This window comes from Schistocerca cancellata, chromosome 2 (assembly GCF_023864275.1).
Source record: "Schistocerca cancellata isolate TAMUIC-IGC-003103 chromosome 2, iqSchCanc2.1, whole genome shotgun sequence".
NCBI classification, from domain to species: Eukaryota; Metazoa; Arthropoda; class Insecta; order Orthoptera; family Acrididae; genus Schistocerca; species Schistocerca cancellata.
In genome coordinates, this window is record NC_064627.1 from 558,872,817 (window position 1) to 558,891,841 (window position 19,025).

The following is a 19,025-nucleotide window of genomic DNA, read 5'->3' on the forward strand; positions in this document are numbered from 1 at the left end:
TCTGGCGTTACATTATCTGAAGAGAAGATGGTTAACTACCATCGCATTGTCTCACTACAGTCAGCTACACTGTGCTACACCTGGCTAAAAGAGAAGTTTTGCAGAGTCACGGAAACCACTTCTGCAAGCTTATGAGAATTATGTGATGAATAAAAACTCAGTACTCCGCATCTGGAGGGAGGGGGTGGGTGTGGGGTGGGGGCTGCTGTCAAGCCTTCCTTAGGCTTGCCATCCGCACCGATATATCGGTATCGTCATCATTATGGGCCTTCTTGTTCCGACACCTCGGTAACACCCAATTTTGTCCCCGTTTTGCAAAATACTGTTACGAGCTTGGCTCAACAAGGTCTCTATAGGGAAGGTCTGGACACCAATGTTCCTTACGGAGCCGCCATATTATGGCTAGAGCAGACGACACAGTGTTATGTCGCTCGAGAACAGAGCGGTTGCTTCCAGAAATAATTACCGTTCCGAAAACAGTTTGCCTATCTTTTGTGTCGGAAATTATATATTTAAGTTTAAAAATTAAATGCTGACTATGTGTAAGATCAATATTGCTCATTTCGTTTGAGTAAAACGGTATGCTTTCATAAATGTTTGTACCTGCCTTTGGATGTTTAGAAGATTTTTGTTATAGTTTGGGTGGATTTGGGACGTCAAATGGCTCTGAGCCCTATGGGACTAAACATCTATGGTCATCAGTCCCCTAGAACTTAGAACTACTTAAACCTAACTAAACTAAGGACAGCACACAACACTCAGCCATCACGAGGCAGAGAAAATCCCTGACCCCGCCGGGAATCGAAACCGGGAACCCGTGCGTGGGAAGCGAGAACGCTACCGCACGACCACGAGATGCGGGCGGACGTCAAATTTCGTTGGAATGGCATTCCATTTTAGCTGTCTTCCTTCATCAGCTCTCCTTACTTGAACAGTGAATCCTCAAAGTGAAACTTAAAAAAAAATCCATACGATATTTCAGCTGTAATTCTTGCAACCGTTAATTTACTTACCTCACGCAACTTGGACTACAATTCCGTGCAGCGCAGTAACCCTTTTCTAAATAAACACACTTTCTAGCGACAAATACTACACCCAGTTCAAAAACAATCTGCTACAGTCGCGTCATAGGCTAGACCCAACATGGCCGCGATCGCAAAGAATCATGGTAGCATGACCAGACCCGTTCTCTATAGACCTTGGGCTCAAGTACTGCAGTAACGCCAACAGTTAGCGGGTTAGCACAATTTGTAAATGCAGCCTCAGTTAGTGTTATTTTGTCAACAGATGGCGTTGTCTGTTGCGTATCCAGTTTCGACGATCGAGCAGGAGCGCTATCATTCGGAAAAATACCAGACTTCTCCAGTGGTATGGGGCAGGAACAATTTAAGCAGCACCTCGCGGAAGAATCTGGCAGTTCTCATTTGAATGGCGATCTAATAATACGATCCTTTCTAAACGTAATACGAACGAGTGCAAGTTAGTAATGTTCTAGTGTTTACTGCGGATATATAGGGCGGTACTTCGATGATTGAAGTGTAATTGTCGACTGTTTACCGCCTAATAAACTTATCGTAATTTACGAAAATGCAGAATGATGGAAACAGAAAGTGTCACTTTTGGTATGATTACACAAAACAGTGTTTTTTTTTTGCCAAGAAGGGACTTACGTATCAGGAAGCGTTGTGTGAGATTTGTCGCTGTTCCGTCTCAGTAACTCGCTGAGGTTAAGGCAGATATGCGGCATCACATTTCCACGAAGAATCATACAAACAGATTCGCAGCTGCATCGATATCAAGGCTTTTTCCTACATTCATAATTAAAGAAGATACCCAGGAAGAACTGGTCGTTGCTGCTACAGATCTAGCAACAGGTCATAATGTTGTCAAGCATCATCAATCCTTCACTTCTTTTGACTATACAGTCAAACTCATTGCCGCAATGTATCCTGGCTCCAAAGTCACCGCAAAGCAGTCTACAGAAAGGACCAAAGCTACAGGGATTCTTAAATATATTCTCGCGGCACACTCCGTGTACGAATGCATAAGACAATTGTATGAAGTTTCATTTTACTGTATAGACAACGACGCATCGAACCACAAGTCGCAAAAGGTGTTTCCTTGAGTTCCAATACTCGAGTCCGACAGCTGCTGAGGCACATAAAGGTTAGGAATCGCAGAGAAAATAGCGTCGATGTGTGGTTTTCATGTGTAATAAACGGATTCCTATACTCTGCACAAGAAAAACAGATCCAAACACTCTATATGAACTTTTCACGTCAGACGTGCGACTATTACGCTTGAAGCCCTAATTTGAATATACTGCTGTCATGTGCAAGTGCACCTTGTATCAGCGGCCTATATTCAGGTTATCGAGATGCAGGCCTTATCTTCATTCTCACACTGCTGCCACCAGCTGGACAGCGGCTTGACGTCTAGTGTAAGATTATTACGAAAGGAGTCTTGAGGCTGCAGCAAAAATAGATGAACTGTAAGTTGTTGGTTGAATATCCACCATTCTTTTGCCGTTTGGCCTATTACAATTCAGTACCCCGAGAGAGTAAAATAATTTTTAATACCACACTGGTCATTAAACCTGCAACACAATGAAGGCGTTAATTCTGCAGCACAATGAAGGTGATGTACAAATAAGGAAAGATTAAGCGGGGGTTTTTTCACATTCCGTAATCTCATCTGAATATTAGTTGATGAATTTTTTTTCGGGTTATCAGCCGAGTCGGGGCATCTTGTTGACGCAACACCTCGACGACCTTCGCCCGAAGATGGCGACTAGAAAACTCGTCGAAACGTTGCGACTGCGCGACGGCACGCCTCGGCTAATGACTGGAGAAGATTTCCTCAGCGAAGTACGCCCAGAATGCCTGGATCCCTTAAATATTAGTTGTTTGTGAGGAGGTTGTGTTAATGCACAGTGTAAGAAGCAGAAGCGTCTACCAGCATTTGACAGAAATCTTACAGTAACAGGAGCGCAACCTATAGAGACTGCCGTTTATCGTTCTTTGTTTTTGGGGTCTCACGACAGTCATGCGAATATAGAATCCACGCAAGATCCCACTACCTCGTCCACCAGCACTCTAGAGAACAGGTATTTGGTTCACTAGGCCTGAACTCGAATCAGGAAAGGTATTGGCTGGTTATAATTAAACTGACGGTGTTCCGAGTGCTGCGATGCGGGCTGTATACATGCAGCACGGTAGGAGTCAGAAAGTGAAGTGTTTCCTGCTTTGAAGGCACTATGCTGTTTGCGCTTGGGGACGTGTGTTGATTTCATTTGTTAAGTGACTGTTGGTGTAAAGGGTGAAGGAGGTTGAAGTTTCCTGTATGAAACACAATGGCTATTGAGAGAAGGAGCGTACACTTCTGGTAAAGTTGTTTCATCAGAACAGCAGCAATTGCGGGCATTGCGGAAACATCACCGACATAAACAATTCGAAGAGACCCCATCTCGATTAATGGGCCAAAGAATATGATCAAGAAATCTGAAAAACAAATGAAGTAGGTTGTGCAGCCAGGAAGAGGGAGGCAGCCCATTCTCATGACTGTAGCTGTAGCTTACCTTACAGCCAGTGTTCAAGCTGTATCACGGGAACTGGCTGTCACCTGGCCATCAATTAAAAACATTTCGTGGTGCATTTTACAGTAGTATCCCTACAAGATTTAGAAAGTGTATCAAATGAAGCCCTAAGACTTTGGCACGCATGGAAATTGGTGAAATGCGGCTGGGGAATATTGTTTGGGCGGTCTAGGCACATTTTAGTCTGCACGGTGCCGTGAATGCACAGAACTCTCATATACGGCGTTCTAGTTCACCACATGTGGAGGGGCGTCCACTGCACTCTGCTTATGTAATTGTAGAGTGGTTTCACAAGCTCCTTCATTCCCGGTTCGTTTTTCTCAAAAGAGATGACATCTCACAGTCCTGTTAGGTATCCAGTGACATCTGCACCTTATGAGGCATACCTTGTGCAACACGTGATTCCAGCTTTGCAAGAACGTAACTGTGTCCGCTACACTATTTTCATGCACGATCCTGCGACACCACATGTCGCGTTCCAGGTGAAGGATTTGCTTCGAGAAGTCTTCGATAAAGACTGCGTCATCTCTAAGCAATTTCGACTGCATCATCTCGAGGCAACTTCAAGATGTCTGGCTCCCCTGACCTAAATCCATGTAACTTTTGGTTGTGGGAATATCCGAAAGATTGTGTCTGTCACGGACTTATCCAGACTATTCCTGATCTGAAGGATACCATACAATGACATACAGATTACAACGGATATTCTGCGAGAAACTGTCGACCATGCCGTGTCACAGTTTCAGCATGTTACTGAACTGGGAGACCACATTGGACACGTATTGTAACATGTGACCATATCCTGGTACACGTGCCAGAACCACTGTTCTCGTGTGATTGTTCCTCTCCTTTTCCTGTATGTGCACCACATTCTGGCTGCTTACAGCGCCATATTGTCCACTGGTAGCAGAAAATGCAACTATTATTTTTTCAGCCTACTGTCTGAGCATACTGATTAACGAACATACCTACGATGTTTCAACGTCCTGCGATGTATGCAGCCTGCACTGCATGACACCGAACACGGTCAGTTAAACTATACCCAGCTGGCACTTGTTTGCGTGCATCAAGACAAGTAAGTATCTACACAGTGTGTGCAACGGCGTCTGAAGTAAGACCAACTGTCAGTACTGCCATCATTGTTGCGGCTTTCCATAACCAGGCAGCAGTGAGGCGTGTAAGGGGTCCGTAGGCTCTTACTGTAGGTTTGCACTCGGCACAGGTCGACAGGGCAAACTATCGATAGTGTGTCAAGTGGCGAGAGCGAGTGGAGAGTTGAGTAGGGTCCCGTGTGGCGGGCCGAGCTGTGCGGAAGCCAGCAGTTGTGGTAATGCAAGGTTTACCGACAAAGGGAGTGGCCATCGCCACGGTTTAACCCCTTTGTGTTAGACTAATACGGGAAAGTGATAAAGTATAATTACGAGAGTGATCAGTGATATTTCTGTGCCGTTCTTTTGATTTCGCGTCTACCGCACCGGCATTATTTTGGATTTGCAGTGTTGGATTGCAGTGTTGGATTGCAGTGATTGTATCAGCGTGTGACGAATATGCATAACGAAGAAGCCTGTGCTGAGGTTAGCCGTTATTAAAAGTGTATGACGAAGGCAGTGGCTGTCTCCTTTTTCTTGTGTTCTTGAGACGAATATAGGTTCTTGATTAGTGAAGCTGTGTTGTTGTTCTTCTTGTTACCAGACATTTCATTATTACAGCATTTGAGAAGGACAAAATGGAATGTAACAACTCCGTAGCAGTCCATTCCGATTGCCAGCCCCATTAGGTACACGGTCACATTAATTAATAATTTATTTGGGCTGCTATTCAGATCCCGATCGAGCGGGATACATAAAATACGGACGTGTTACACCCTTGGCTTACCGTGAAAGGACAAGTGCAATTTTCGGGCGAATAGTAAGAACAATAGGTAATTTTATCTTGCTTAACGCGAGAAAATATTTTTTCAATTTCAGATCGAGACAGAGCATAAACTTTAAAATCGCGACAAGAAACAGTGCATTTTGAACAATACGAAGTAATAGCATCTTATGATTGTGAATAAACTTTTTTCTTGCCATATTAGGTTGGTTGGTTGGTTGGTTGTTTGGGGAAGGAGACCAGACAGCGTGGTCATCGGTCTCATCGGATTGGGAAGGAAGTCGGCCGTGCCCTTTCAGAGGAACCATCCCGGCATTTGCCTGGAGTGATTTAGGGAAATCACGGAAAACCTAAATCAGGATGGCCGGACGCGGGATTGAACCGTCGTCCTCCCAAATGCGAGTCCAGTGTCTAACCACTGCGCCACCTAGCTCGGTTGCCATATTAGATAAGAATAATAGTGTCAATAAACTGTGTTATAATGTGCAAATGCGTAAATCCGCGCGAAAAACTGTGAAAAGTGAACACCAAAGAAAGACACGTGTGAACATTGTACAAGCAAACGAACTAAGAATTCGTCACGAAAGCTTTTACAGAAGTGTTTAATAGTGACATTATGACTGAATTTTCTTTTTGAATAGTGAAAATCGGACAGCTTCATGTGGACCTATAAACTATTATGCAGACGACAATATATTGTGGCGACGCAATTGTTGAGTGACGTCACGCAGACACGTTTAGCAGCGGCGCCAAAGAGCTTCGTTCCGCGAGGTGATTTCACACGTCATCCCAACTACCTGTGCAAGGAGGAGGTCAGGCACAGACGCACCACACCGACGGATCTTCTGCGCGACTTTGAAACATCGAGCGCCGAGCCGGCATCTAGCGGCCGTACTACAAACTACGCCCGCCTGCAGCGCCACGAAGCGGCCGGCTGAGAACTACGACGACTCGCCGCGGATCTTCAGCGCGGCTCAAGCGGCAGTACAGCGCCACGCCCACTTCAAACGTCAAAACATCGTGACTCGTGGTAACGTCAGTGGGTGAGTGAAGACGACTGGTTGGCATAACATTAAGTTGCAGCGTGCAGTCTTCGCGGTAAATAAACAATTTTTAACTGGTTTTTACATTAGGGAAAGTGCTCAATTATAGTAATTTCCGAAAAGTTTGCGAAACATACTCTGAAATATAGCATAGTTATTGTTGCATGCTGCGCAGTCTAAATGGTGATTATACAGATGTGCTCATTGTTTTTGGGGATTTAACATTTATAGATTCATTGAATGGTGTGATTTATCTTATTTAAAACATTTTGCATAAACTATGTATGTGAAAATTGATAGTTGAAGTTATTAGGTTTGAGGGTTGTTATGTTTGGTACTCATGCATATTGTATCAGTTTGAGATTAACTGGGAATATTGCAGGTACTGTTTGATTAGTTTCGTGGTAATTAGGAGTGTTTTGGGTTGCTAGAGGTTATTTTATATTCCTTGCCTGTGTATTAAAAATAAACCAAACATGTCTACTGAAGATAAGCAGGTTTGTGCGGCAGTAGTTGAAAGGAAAGGGATAGGACAGCAAGACAGAGATGATTCGGGAATCAGTGGTTGTGGATTGTCATTAGATAGCCCATTAGCACATTCAACTAGTTATCCTGAGACACCGGGACAAACGACGAGAAATAAGTCAGTTTCAGAGGATGCAGATAAGTGGTCGATGTTGGTAGACTTGATAAAGGAGACTAACACATCATTAAAGAAATATTTTCAAGAAAGGAGAGAAATATTCCACAAATCAATACAGGAAGATTTACGAGAGTTCAGAGAATCATTAAAGGAAGAGTTCCAAAAAACTAGAGAATCGTTGGAGAAAGGTGTACAAGAGATCAAAACACCGTGCACGAAGATGGAATGTAATCTGAAGAAGGAAATGCAGGAGTTCCCAGAACGACTGAAGATGAACATCGATGAGAGAGAGAGTAAGCTACAGAAGAATATAGACCAAGTCCAGGGAGAGGTGGAGAAGACGGAAGGAAAGTTAACGAAAAAGATAGAAGACGATGTTGAAGAAACTAAAGCCGAATTGGGAGAAAGGATCACCGAGGTGACGCAGATGCAGAAACAATGCAACAATGCGGTTAAGGGGATAGGAGATAGGCAGAACCAATTGCCTGTCAATCTGAGAAATGCTATAGCCGTGCAACGAGAAGAGTATGACCAGAGGGTTGCAATGGAAGGTGAGGCCTTCACTTGGGGAGTAAGGAAGAAGGAAGGGACTACTAGTTATGGTCAGCTTGAAGGAGAATTCTTGAAGGAATACTGGTCCAAAGGTCATCAGTGTGCAGCACTTGAGGACCCATTACACCGCTCGTCAATTAATACATGGAGAGGAACGTTGAGAGAGTCTGCCGAACATTTGTGGGAATTGAACGAGACCTTGGAACAACCTCTGAGTGATGACGTAATGATATCAGCGATAAAAAGAAGATTGAGCCGGAAAATGCAAGAAACTATATCTGGGAGCCTAATTAAAGATAAGGAGGCCTTAATGGAGATACTGGAACATTTCGAATCTGTTCGATCACAGGAACACAATCAAGCTAATGATCAAAACCGAGAGGGAAGTAATGACCCAAGGAATCATTTTAATCATTCGTCTGATTATAGAAGACGAGGTGGAGGGACCGGAAAACCGAATGACACTCCAGGTGAGGTCCGGTCAAGAGTGAGAGCTACAGGACCCGAACAAACCTACTAAGATATGTTTAGGACATTTAGTTGTTGAACAGACATTTGGAAAAGGAAAATGTTTATTTACATTGTGTTTTCTGATGTATTATAATTAGAATTGCATATTTCATATCAACGATTACCTGAGAATGAGTGTAAAACCTGTAACAACTAATTTGTAGTATAATAGTTCATATGTCATATGTTCAAGTAATAATTTTTGATTGTAGGTTGTGTGTTTCATTCAATATTGGACTATAGAGGACTATTGCTGTTTGATATAAAAATTGTAATTTGGACAATGCCATGTTTATGAGATGTAATAACCTTTTGTAGAAATTATTGTGGAGGCAGCCCACTACAGGAGTCGAGGGATTATTTGGTGAATTGTAATTTCATTAGTTATTTACACTGTGTGTTTAGTTCAGATGTAGTAATGTCAAATTCCCTTGCCGATTCTTTTACGCCGGAGGCTCCAAAGACGTTTTCGAGGGCGGGGATGTAAGGGGTCCGTAGGCCCTTACTGTAGGTTTGCACTCGGCACAGGTCGACAGGGCAAACTATCGATAGTGTGTCGAGTGGCGAGAGCGAGTGGAGAGTTGAGTAGGGTCCCGTGTGACGGGCCGAGCTGTGCGGAAGCCAGCAGTTGTGGTAATGCAAGGTTTACCGACAAAGGGAGTGGCCATCGCCACGGTTTAACCCCTTTGTGTTAGACTAATACGGGAAAGTGATAAAGTATAATTACGAGAGTGATCAGTGATATTTCTGTGCCGTTCTTTTGATTTCGCGTCTACCACACCGGCATTATTTTGGATTTGCAGTGTTGGATTGCAGTGATTGTATCAGCGTGTGACGAATATGCATAACGAAGAAGCCTGTGCTGAGGTTAGCCGTTATTAAAAGTGTATGACGAAGGCAGTGGCTGTCTCCTTTTTCTTGTGTTCTTGAGACGAATATAGGTTCTTGATTAGCGAAGCTGTGTTGTTGTTCTTCTTGTTACCAGACATTTCATTATTACAGCATTTGAGAAGGACAAAATGGAATGTAACAACTCCGTAGCAGTCCATTCTGATTGCCAGCCCCATTAGGTACACGGTCACATTAATTAATAATTTATTTGGGCTGCTATTCAGATCCCGATCGAGCGGGATACATAAAATACGGACGTGTTACAGGCGCGACAACAATAGTGCGCCCAGCGACAGCAATGGACATAGGAGAGGCACCATGTCTCCTTTCCAGACGAGTCCTGGTTCTGGGTATGGAATTACGATGGACGTATCCGCCTGCGGAGGCTCCGAGGAAAACGCTCGTTGCCATGCCGCATTCGTCATCGTCATACTGGCTCAGCATCTGACGTCATGGTATAGGGTGTGTAACGAGTAATGCTATTTGTGGTGTTATGACTTAGTGGTGTCTTACTCCTTACTAATCGCTGGGTTCTGAAATTTTCGAAGATGAGCTCACTTTTTCTCTGACGGTGGTATTGTCTTGCTATATAACGTCAACAATGTCCAATAGCAACTGGTCACGCGTAGTTTTAGGACATTTTCACATGAACGAATTTTTGGTCAAAATCGACTACTTGAGGCTCGTGCACTTTCCGTGCTTGCATGTAAATCAGCAACCAAGCATGACGCGTGTGTGTCTATGATGTCAGTGATCTATAGATAGCGCTAAGTGTGGAGTTGTAAATTTTCGAGTAAACCATACACTGCACATGCGTAGAAACAAGTGACTGTGGCGACGTCTGCTAAGATCGGATGTTAACCTGTACTGGCCGAGCTCACACCTGTTACAGAAACGGCTTTTGTGCTTACCTGTCTTCTTAATCTTTATTGTATTGTTTGCTTTGTTTTCGTGACACAATGAAAAGTTACACAAGGTCCTGCTATTTTTCCTAATAGTCTTCTCCTACAAGTGAGACGAAATATCTAGAACGCAAGTGGTATCTAGGTGTTACAGAGAAAAACCCCTACACTATGCATGAATAAGAAAGTAATGTTTCAATGAAAAATCATTTCAGCAGTGAAAAGGACAGAATTATTTGACGAGAAAAATAATTTTGATGTATTTGACACTTAGCAAAAAAACAAGATGCAAAGGATAAAGGACAAAGAGGCGTTATTTACTGCATTCCAGATATTGTTAGGTGTGTTTTCAAGTATATATTTTCTCGTGCAAATAAACGTATACGTTCTGTAAAGTCTAGATGACACTATCGCAATTTTTTCAGTTCTCAGGATTGTAAGGAATTTGGCACACGAAGTTTGATAAGAACATCCTCTATGAATTCTACTCTGGTCATTAATAAACTCTATTATCATTGCTTGTTCCTACATTTTGTAACTATACTTCCATTTTTTGTAAAAAGGATAGTCCCTCATAACTCCACTTTCACCGTTAACCCATTTCTGCCTAGCGTAACAACCTGTCATTGTTTTCTCTTGTTGGCAACAATGCCTGCTTTGGAGTGGCTATTGTTATATGGCTTTCAGATAAGGAGGCTTTGTTGTTCATGTTTGGTAGGTTTCAGTCAGTTGCAAGCATTAAGTGCTCAGTGACTGGTGCTTCAAGTACAGAAGACTTTTCTGAGTGAGATTATGTCTTGGAATAAGAAGTAAGTATCATTTTTTATCGCAAATTATAATACAGTTTGTTTAAATTATGGTTGATTATAATGCTAAAAGTACTGAAATTTACGTTAATGATTATCTACAAAATGCAATTCTTATTTTTGTGGCTCCAAATACAGATTTAATTTTGTGTTGCGTATACGTCACACTAGACAAAACAGTGAAAATAACGATTCGTTCTCTTTAGAGTTCTATCTCTCCATGAGCTCCTGGCTATTCTTCAAGGGGAGGAAGAAGCTGCAACAGATATATTAATTGAACCTCCTGTAGCTAATGTGGATTCGGATGAAGATTCTGAGGAAGAAGATGGGAGAGGAAACGTCGATAATCTTGGACCAAGGCAACTCCAGACTGGTGCAGAAGTGGTTTTATCAAGTAAAAACAGGTTAGGTAGTGAACATGAGATTAATTTCTCTCCTGATGATAAACCAGATGAACAGGAAAAGTCACAGATCTTAAAAACTATAACCAGAGATTGGAAAAAAAGAGCTGTGTAGTGTTAGTTCTGTATTTCCTGAGAGCGATTATAGTAAATACAGAAACTTGTCTGTGTGACAACACAAAAATAGATGCTAATGATAGAATGTGGAAACTTCGTCTATTAATAAATATGCTAAGAAAAAAGTTTGCTCTTCACTTTCAGCCTGAGCAAGATTTGTCTTACGATGAGAGCATGATGAAGTATTTGGCAGACGTGGATGTAAACAGTTTCTGGAAGGTAAGCCCATTAGATCTGGGTACAAAGTATGGTGTCTAAACACAACCATGGGTTATATAGTGGAATTTCAAATATACCAAGGAGCTGATACTCAGAGCAATGAAAAATATGAGAAAGCATTTGGAAAATGAGCTGCTCCTTTGATTCAAATGATCGATTTTCTTCCTGAAAAGAACAAACACCTTCCCTACAGGTTTTATTTTGACAACTTATTTACATCACAAACATAGTTGATCTACGTGAAGCAACGAGGTTTTGGTGCAACTGGGACTATTCGTGAAAATTGTGTGCCTAAGGAGTGTCATCTCATACCTTCTAACACTATGTCCAAAAGGAATAAGGGAGGAGATTTTGATTACAAGAGCAGCAAGGAAAGTGGAATAAACGTTGCCAGATGGCTAGATAATTCTACAGTAACAATTGCTTCCAGAAGCCATGGTATCAGTGCAGTCAGCACCGTTGGCTGATACTCTAGACAAGAGAAGAAAAGAAAACTTGTACCTGGACCTAATGTAATTGGAGAATACCACAAAAATATGGGAGGCTTCTAGATATCTCTATACATAATGGGTGGCTTCTTCATAGAAAGACTGGTATAAATATGCCTCAGCTGCACTTCCGGCGCTACATTGTGAAATGTTACCTGACTTCCAATGCTGCAGTACCAAGAGGTCCTGGACGCCCTGCGGGTAATTCAAACCAAGGCAGAGTGCTGCATGATATGATGAAACAAATCATCTGGTAGCCATGGTGCCACAGAAAAAAAAAACGCTGTGCGGCGGAAAACTGCAAAGGAACCCCGAGAACAATGTGCTGCAAATGTGATGTTGGTTGTCAGTTGGGATGATAAAGTCGATCGCGTAGAAGGGAGTCGCTGCTGTGGGTACTTACGCGCAGCGTCACGTATAAATGGTCGAAAGTGCCTGCTAGAAGGTACGATTATAAGTTTGAAAGTATTACGTTGGATTCGTAGAGTAAAAGTATTTCAGTGATTGGGTTTATTCGCGGAAAGGCGAGCGGATTTATCTATGAGAATTGCGGTCGAAACAGCATCGTGGTTGTTGGTTAGTAATGTCATTACTGGAACGTATTGCGGTTTGAAAACATATGAAAAGGCTTCCGTGGACAGTGATTACCTGTTTGATTAATATAGAAACGCAACGTAGCAATGGATACTTTAGCATGAATAATGAGGTTAACTATAAATACAATTGTTAGGAAGTGTGTTACATGGCAAAACGCTAATAAAACAAAGTGATATTAATCTGTACTGTTACAATTTTAAAGTTATATTTTCCATCTTTTGATGTAGAGACTTTAACATTTGGAAAGCATGAAAAACGCGTGTTCGTACTACGCACTTGCTCATGTTGTTTCACTAAGAAAGCGTGTTCTTTCTGTGTGGCTCCAATACTCGAGTCCGACAGCCGCAAAAATAATTAATTTTAAATCTGATTTAATACTGAATACATGCTTTACTGCCATTAGCCATGGTTATTTTATAAGAAATGAAAAAGATTTGCTATGAGCAATACAAAGACTAGACTCAATCTGTAAACATTATGAACGAATGTTTTTGAAAGTGGTAGTGTTAAAGAACGTTTTTGAATGTTCTAGAATATTCCAGAATACAATCTGGGAACGGCACATATCGCTTTATCTGCACTCCGGCAAAATCGTCTTAACAGATGAGTCATGCATCGTAGTACAGACAGAAGAACAACTCAACCCATCGCAAAAGTGTATCGTCTTATAGGGAGAATCTACGTAAACAAAGAATGGCTGTGTGGACAATTTTAGCAACAAAAAGTGATGTAGTTCGACAAACAAATCAGTGAATACGGAATATCATACTAGAGGAAGAAAAAATATTTAATTTGATTGGTACAATAATGAACCAAGAAGGGAACTTCCCAACAGGAGTCCTAAATTTGCTGAATGTTCCCGGCAAGGTCCCCCCCAGAAATACTTCTAAGCAACAGCACAGAACCGGAAAGTCACAGGTTTAAAAATCTCCAATTTTAGGTGAGATTAGCGTACAGTATGTCCATCGGTAAAGCACAAGGCAAACATTCTAATGTTGCGGAGTAAATTTAAAATAACCGTGTTTTACCCACAGACAACTGTACTCTGTCTTTTCGCGTGGTGGATGATCAAGAAATGTATTCGTCTTTGCAAGCAAAAACTAAACACAAAAGGTGGTTTATAAGTATACACTTGAAATAAGTTAAATGCTACACAAATTGAACACATTCCCAGTTCCAAAAGACAGCTCCAAGATCATAACCTCTAGCAACTAGCAGAATTAAATTATCTTGGACGCAATTTAAATGTCAACAGTGATCTCTACTACGACAAAAACAAATTTTTGTCGGACATGGGAAAAAAAGAGGAAAATAAATATGAATAAAGTTCTACAAAACAGTGCCTTAACTTTTCTGTATGAAAATAAACTTTGAAGACGCTTAATATAAGAGAAGACTCAAGACTGTAGATCTCTTGGAAGAGGTAAGGACTATGATGTAACAGCCGCCGCACTTTCGGACGGGCAAGTAACAACCCACAAGGAACGAACCTCATAAGGCAATAAACAATGCAGTGCCAATAAGGGTATTTCTTTATGAGCTATACGGACATTCAGTGTAAAGATAAGGGGAAGGTTCTTCTTACCATAAGGGTCGACCTCGGTGCCATCTGCTGAACAGTGGAGGCTTCTGGTGACAGCATAGAGGTCGATCCCCGAATAGCGAGCCGGTTCGTGGCAGCGTGGCCGCTCGCTTCCTAGAGTGACAACACCCATGGACAGCAACTTCGAGAGTGACAAGAGACGGCAGTCACACGTCCACGGATTCCCGTACAACTCCACTGTGATAAGATCCGAAATATCCGTTGGCAGTTCCAATGTCTGTAGCTTGTTGTTAGCGAGGAACAAGTAGTGTAGGTTGGGCACGTCCGAGAATGTCTTCTCTGGGATGAACTCAAGACGGTTGTTGAACAGTGCCACAACGGCCAATTTGTCCTTGTGCAGGAAAAGTCTCTCGTCCAAATATGTCAGCTGGTTGTTGTACAGATACACACTCTCTAGGTAGGGGTTGAATCGGAAGGTTTCCTCGTGCAGGTACGTGAGAGAATTATCACTGAGTGTGACGACTTTAAGATGATGGTTGTAGCGGAAAGTGTAGTGGTGTACGCTCTTCAGTGAACAGTTGGTCAGGTAGACTTCCTCGAGGAGCGAATTGTTGGCAAACAGTTCGGACGGGAGCTGGCGCAGAGGGTTGTGGCTAAAGTTGACCTTCAGCAGGTTCTTGTTAGCCTCGAGGAGGCGCTCGCTCAGAGTAGCCAGCTTATTGCGCCCCAGGTCGAGAAAATTCAGTTGCAGTAGCGGCTGGAAAGTATCTACTGCCACAGTTTCTATGATATTGTTGTCGACGTAGAGCACTTTGAGGTTGGGTGTGCTGGTAAACATGGTTCCATCCAGAAACGGGATGTCATTGTGGGGCATGTTGAGCGTCTCGAGGTTCTGGAGGTGTTGGAAGAGATCAGAGCGCAGCTTGCCCAGTCTGAGACCGGGCAGGAAGAGCGAGCGCAGCTCGGGAGTGAACAGGAATATCTGCGGGTCGAGCCACTTGAGCGGGTTGAAGCCGATGCTGAGCGCGTTCAGGTGGCGGCAGTGTTGGAGCAGGTCCGTCGGCAGCGACTGCAGGGAGTTGTTGGCGATGCACAGCACCCGCAGCTCGGGCACGTCGCTCAGCATGAGGTCGGACGCTTGCGTCAGCCGGTTGGCCGTCAGGTACAGCCTCTCCAGCTTGGGCAGCCGGTGGAAGGCGTGGGCCTCCACAATCGAGATCTCGTTGTTCTTCAGCAGCAGGGTCTCCAGTTCATTCATCTGTTGGGCAATACAGACATAGTTGTCGATTACAGTGGAACACAAGCGACATAGTAGAAATACATAAACATCAAACAGCCAGAATACAAAAAGAGATTAAACACATTTCAAACAACATCAACTTTCCGAAACTTCCTGGCGGATTAAAACTGTGTGCCCGACCGAGACTCGAACTCGGGACCTTTGCCTTTCGCGGGCATGTGTTCTACCAAACAAAAAATATCATACATCAGCAATAGCCACTCACCTGAATGAAACAAAACATGTTAACAACACAAGTATCAGCATCCTACACATCCAACCAAAAGGTAGAAAACTAGACATCCTTGAAACTCCAAATATACAAACACAAAAAAACAACCTGAATCCATATTAAACGACAACTGAGCTACCCAAGCACGACTCACGCCCCGTCCTCACAGCTTTCATTCCGCCAGTACCTCGTCTCCTACCCTCCAAACTTCACAGAAGCTCTCCTGCGAATCTGTGGCTAAGCCATGTCTCCGCAATATCCTGTCTTCCAGGAGAGCTAGTTCTGCATGCCGGAATTAAAGCTGTGAGGACGGGGCGTGAGTCGTACTTGGGTAGCTCAGTTGATAGAGCACTTGCCCGCGAAAGGCAAAGGTCCCGATTTCGAGTCTCAGTCCGGCACACAGTTTTAATCTGCCAGGAAGTTTCATATCAGCGCACACTCCGCTGTAGAGTGAAAATTTCATTCCAGAAACATTAACTTTCTAGTCACCATCCAAGAAGCAAGAAAGATTGTAACAATGAGCCCACAAGCATCTTGCCTTAGATCACAACCAAAGATACACAAAATATGGGACCCCATGATGCCTATAGTGAACTGTAGGAACAGCCCAACATTCAAACTCAACAAAATGCTCTTCAGAATTCTCAAAGAAGCACACATATTCAATAATGAGAGAACACTTAAAAACACAACAGAATTTACACAACACGTCAAAAACATAGACGTACCTAATGGAGCCACACTTGCCTCATTTGACATATAAAACCTTTATTCCTCTGTGCCAATAGATCACACACTACAGATAATCAGTGACAACCTGCAAAATGAACTAATGGACCTGCTTGAATTCACACTTTCACAAAACTATTTTAAATTTAACAATAAAATCTACAAACAAACAGATGGTCTGGCAATGGGCTTCAATCTTTCTGGATTTCTAGCAGAAATATTTATAAGTAACCTAGACGACAAAATCCTGAATTTCAATCACCACCTTCTCAAAAATATCATCTACTACTACAGATATGTAGATGATACCATCATTTTAATCAAAGGCACTAAAGATGGCATCAGTGAGTTGAATCAGTTATTCAACAACTCTCATGAAAACATAAAATTCACAGGTGAACACCAAACAGATGACAGCATAAATTTCTTGAACTTTACCATTAAAATAAAGAATAACAGACGTCAGTTTGAAATTTATCGGAAGCCTACCACAACACACACGACAATCCACAACTCCTCTTGTCACCCCACAGCAAACAAAATGACAGCATTCCGGTACATGATCAACAGAGCTATCCGACTACCACTCTCTGAAGACAAATGTGATCAAGAAATTGAAATAATAAAACAAACAGCTGTTGAAAATGGTTATAACAGCTCCATGGTAGACACCCTAAAACACTCAATAATGGCAAAGCAATCACAACACCAAAAAAAAAAAAAAAAAAAAAGAAAATATCATCTTCCATACAATCCCCTTTCTAGCTAACATTTCATATCAGACTGATAATGTCTTCAAATGAAAAGGCATAAGCATATCCTTTACCAGAGACAACAAGTTTGGACAGAAGCTACCCCACAACGTCAGCACATGAAACACACTTCATCACACAGGTGTGTACAAAATTGAATATTTGGACTGTGACTGCTTCTACATAGGCCAGACAGGCAGATCATTTCAGATTAGGTTCAAAGAACACATGGTAGCACTAAAAACAAAACAAAAAAATACCACACATCAGTAGTAGCTACCCACCTGCATGAAACAAAACACCATGTTAACAACACAAGTATCAGCATCCTACACATCCAACCAAAAGGCAGAAAACTAGACATCCTTGAAACACTCCAAATAGACAAACACCAAACAAAACAACCTGAATCCATGTTAAACGACAAAAATGACTATATTTACAAGAGTATCATCTCTGTTTTAAGCAACTGCCTAAATCATTAAAATTGCGCCCCCCCCCCCCACACACACACCCTTGGTATTTACCATAAATATTTCGTTATGTCACCATGATAGCTGCCAAGAGTACAAGATATTGACCTCATTCACATATATATCATCACAACAACAGCTTGTACCCCTTATCAGCTTGAACCTTTATGTACAACTACTGGCACAAATTGTACATTCATCTGCATATTTTAAAGCATTAATCAGCCTTTAGGCAGTTATTACATGTAACAGATTTAATCTTAAGAACCGTTGCCAAGTAAAGTTTGCCCTCATACAATCAATCTTGCCACCCTCTCTCTCCCTCTCACTTTCTCTTTCTCTCCCTCTGCCTCCAGCCTTTCACATCTATCTATTAATCCCAATCAAAACTGTAATTTATGTATAATTTTACCGCTGTAGCCAATATGATTACTGTACTTAAAGTTTGTAACATTTCACCTGATTGTATAAATGCGTGTGAAGTTTAAAAAGCTATTTTAACTTGTCGAAATCGGGTTTATATACCACCTGAAGTATTTATTCCAACACATGTATTCGACACCCCAAAACAAACACCTCCAAATCCCTAAAGAAAATTCTGTAATAATGTTGTTACGATGAATATTCTTTGTACTTTGCGATAGTGTTTTCCCTTCTGCTATACGATCCTTGCACCCAATAGTTTCCAGGCACCATATTTGTTTACTAAGTATGACAGTATACATGTGATGTGTTACGCCGGCCTGTGTGGACGAGCGGTTCTAGGCGCTTCAGTCTGGAACCGCGAGACCGCTACGGTCGCTGGTTCGAATCCTGCCTCGGGCATGGATGTGTGTGACGTCATTAGGTTAGTTATGTTTAAGTAGTTCTAAGTTCTAGGGGACTGATGACCTCAGATGTTAAGTCCCATAGTGCTCAGAGCCATTTGAACTATTTGATGTGTTACGACAGCGAAAGGAACCTGTGACCACTGGAGGCACTCTATTTTACTTATTTTATGTTTACCGTTAGATATACGTTTAATTTTTTGCCCAAAGAAATCCAAAACCGTGTTCTGAAATAGTGTTCTGTTTTGTCCACTAGACAGTGCCACAAGTCCCCCCCCCCCCCCCCCCCGCCCAAAAAAAATTCTTAACACAACACACACACAAATTCCATATTAACAAATTTAAATCCACCTGATGTTGGAGGTTTAAATCTTTGAAACGCATCGTGGAGATAAATAAACAGTAACTGTTAACAGTAAACTTGTTGGCTTCAAATGACTCTGAGCACTATGGAACTCAACATCTTAGGTCATAAGTCCCCTAGAACTTAGAACTACTTAAACCTAACTAACCTAAGGACATCACACACACCCAGGCCCGAGGCAGGATTCGAA

The 19,025-nt window shown here is 42.2% G+C and overlaps 1 protein-coding gene across 1 annotated transcript in view; it reads right to left on the minus strand.

The window, feature by feature from the left end:
- LOC126162151 (platelet glycoprotein V-like) overlaps positions 1 to 19,025 on the minus strand; it is a 124,737-nt gene that overhangs the window by 26,692 nt on the left and 79,020 nt on the right. The window contains exon 3 of the mRNA XM_049918451.1: positions 14,222 to 15,437. Coding sequence (XP_049774408.1) covers positions 14,222 to 15,437 — 1,216 coding nt within the window. The remainder of the gene's footprint in view (positions 1 to 14,221; positions 15,438 to 19,025) is intronic.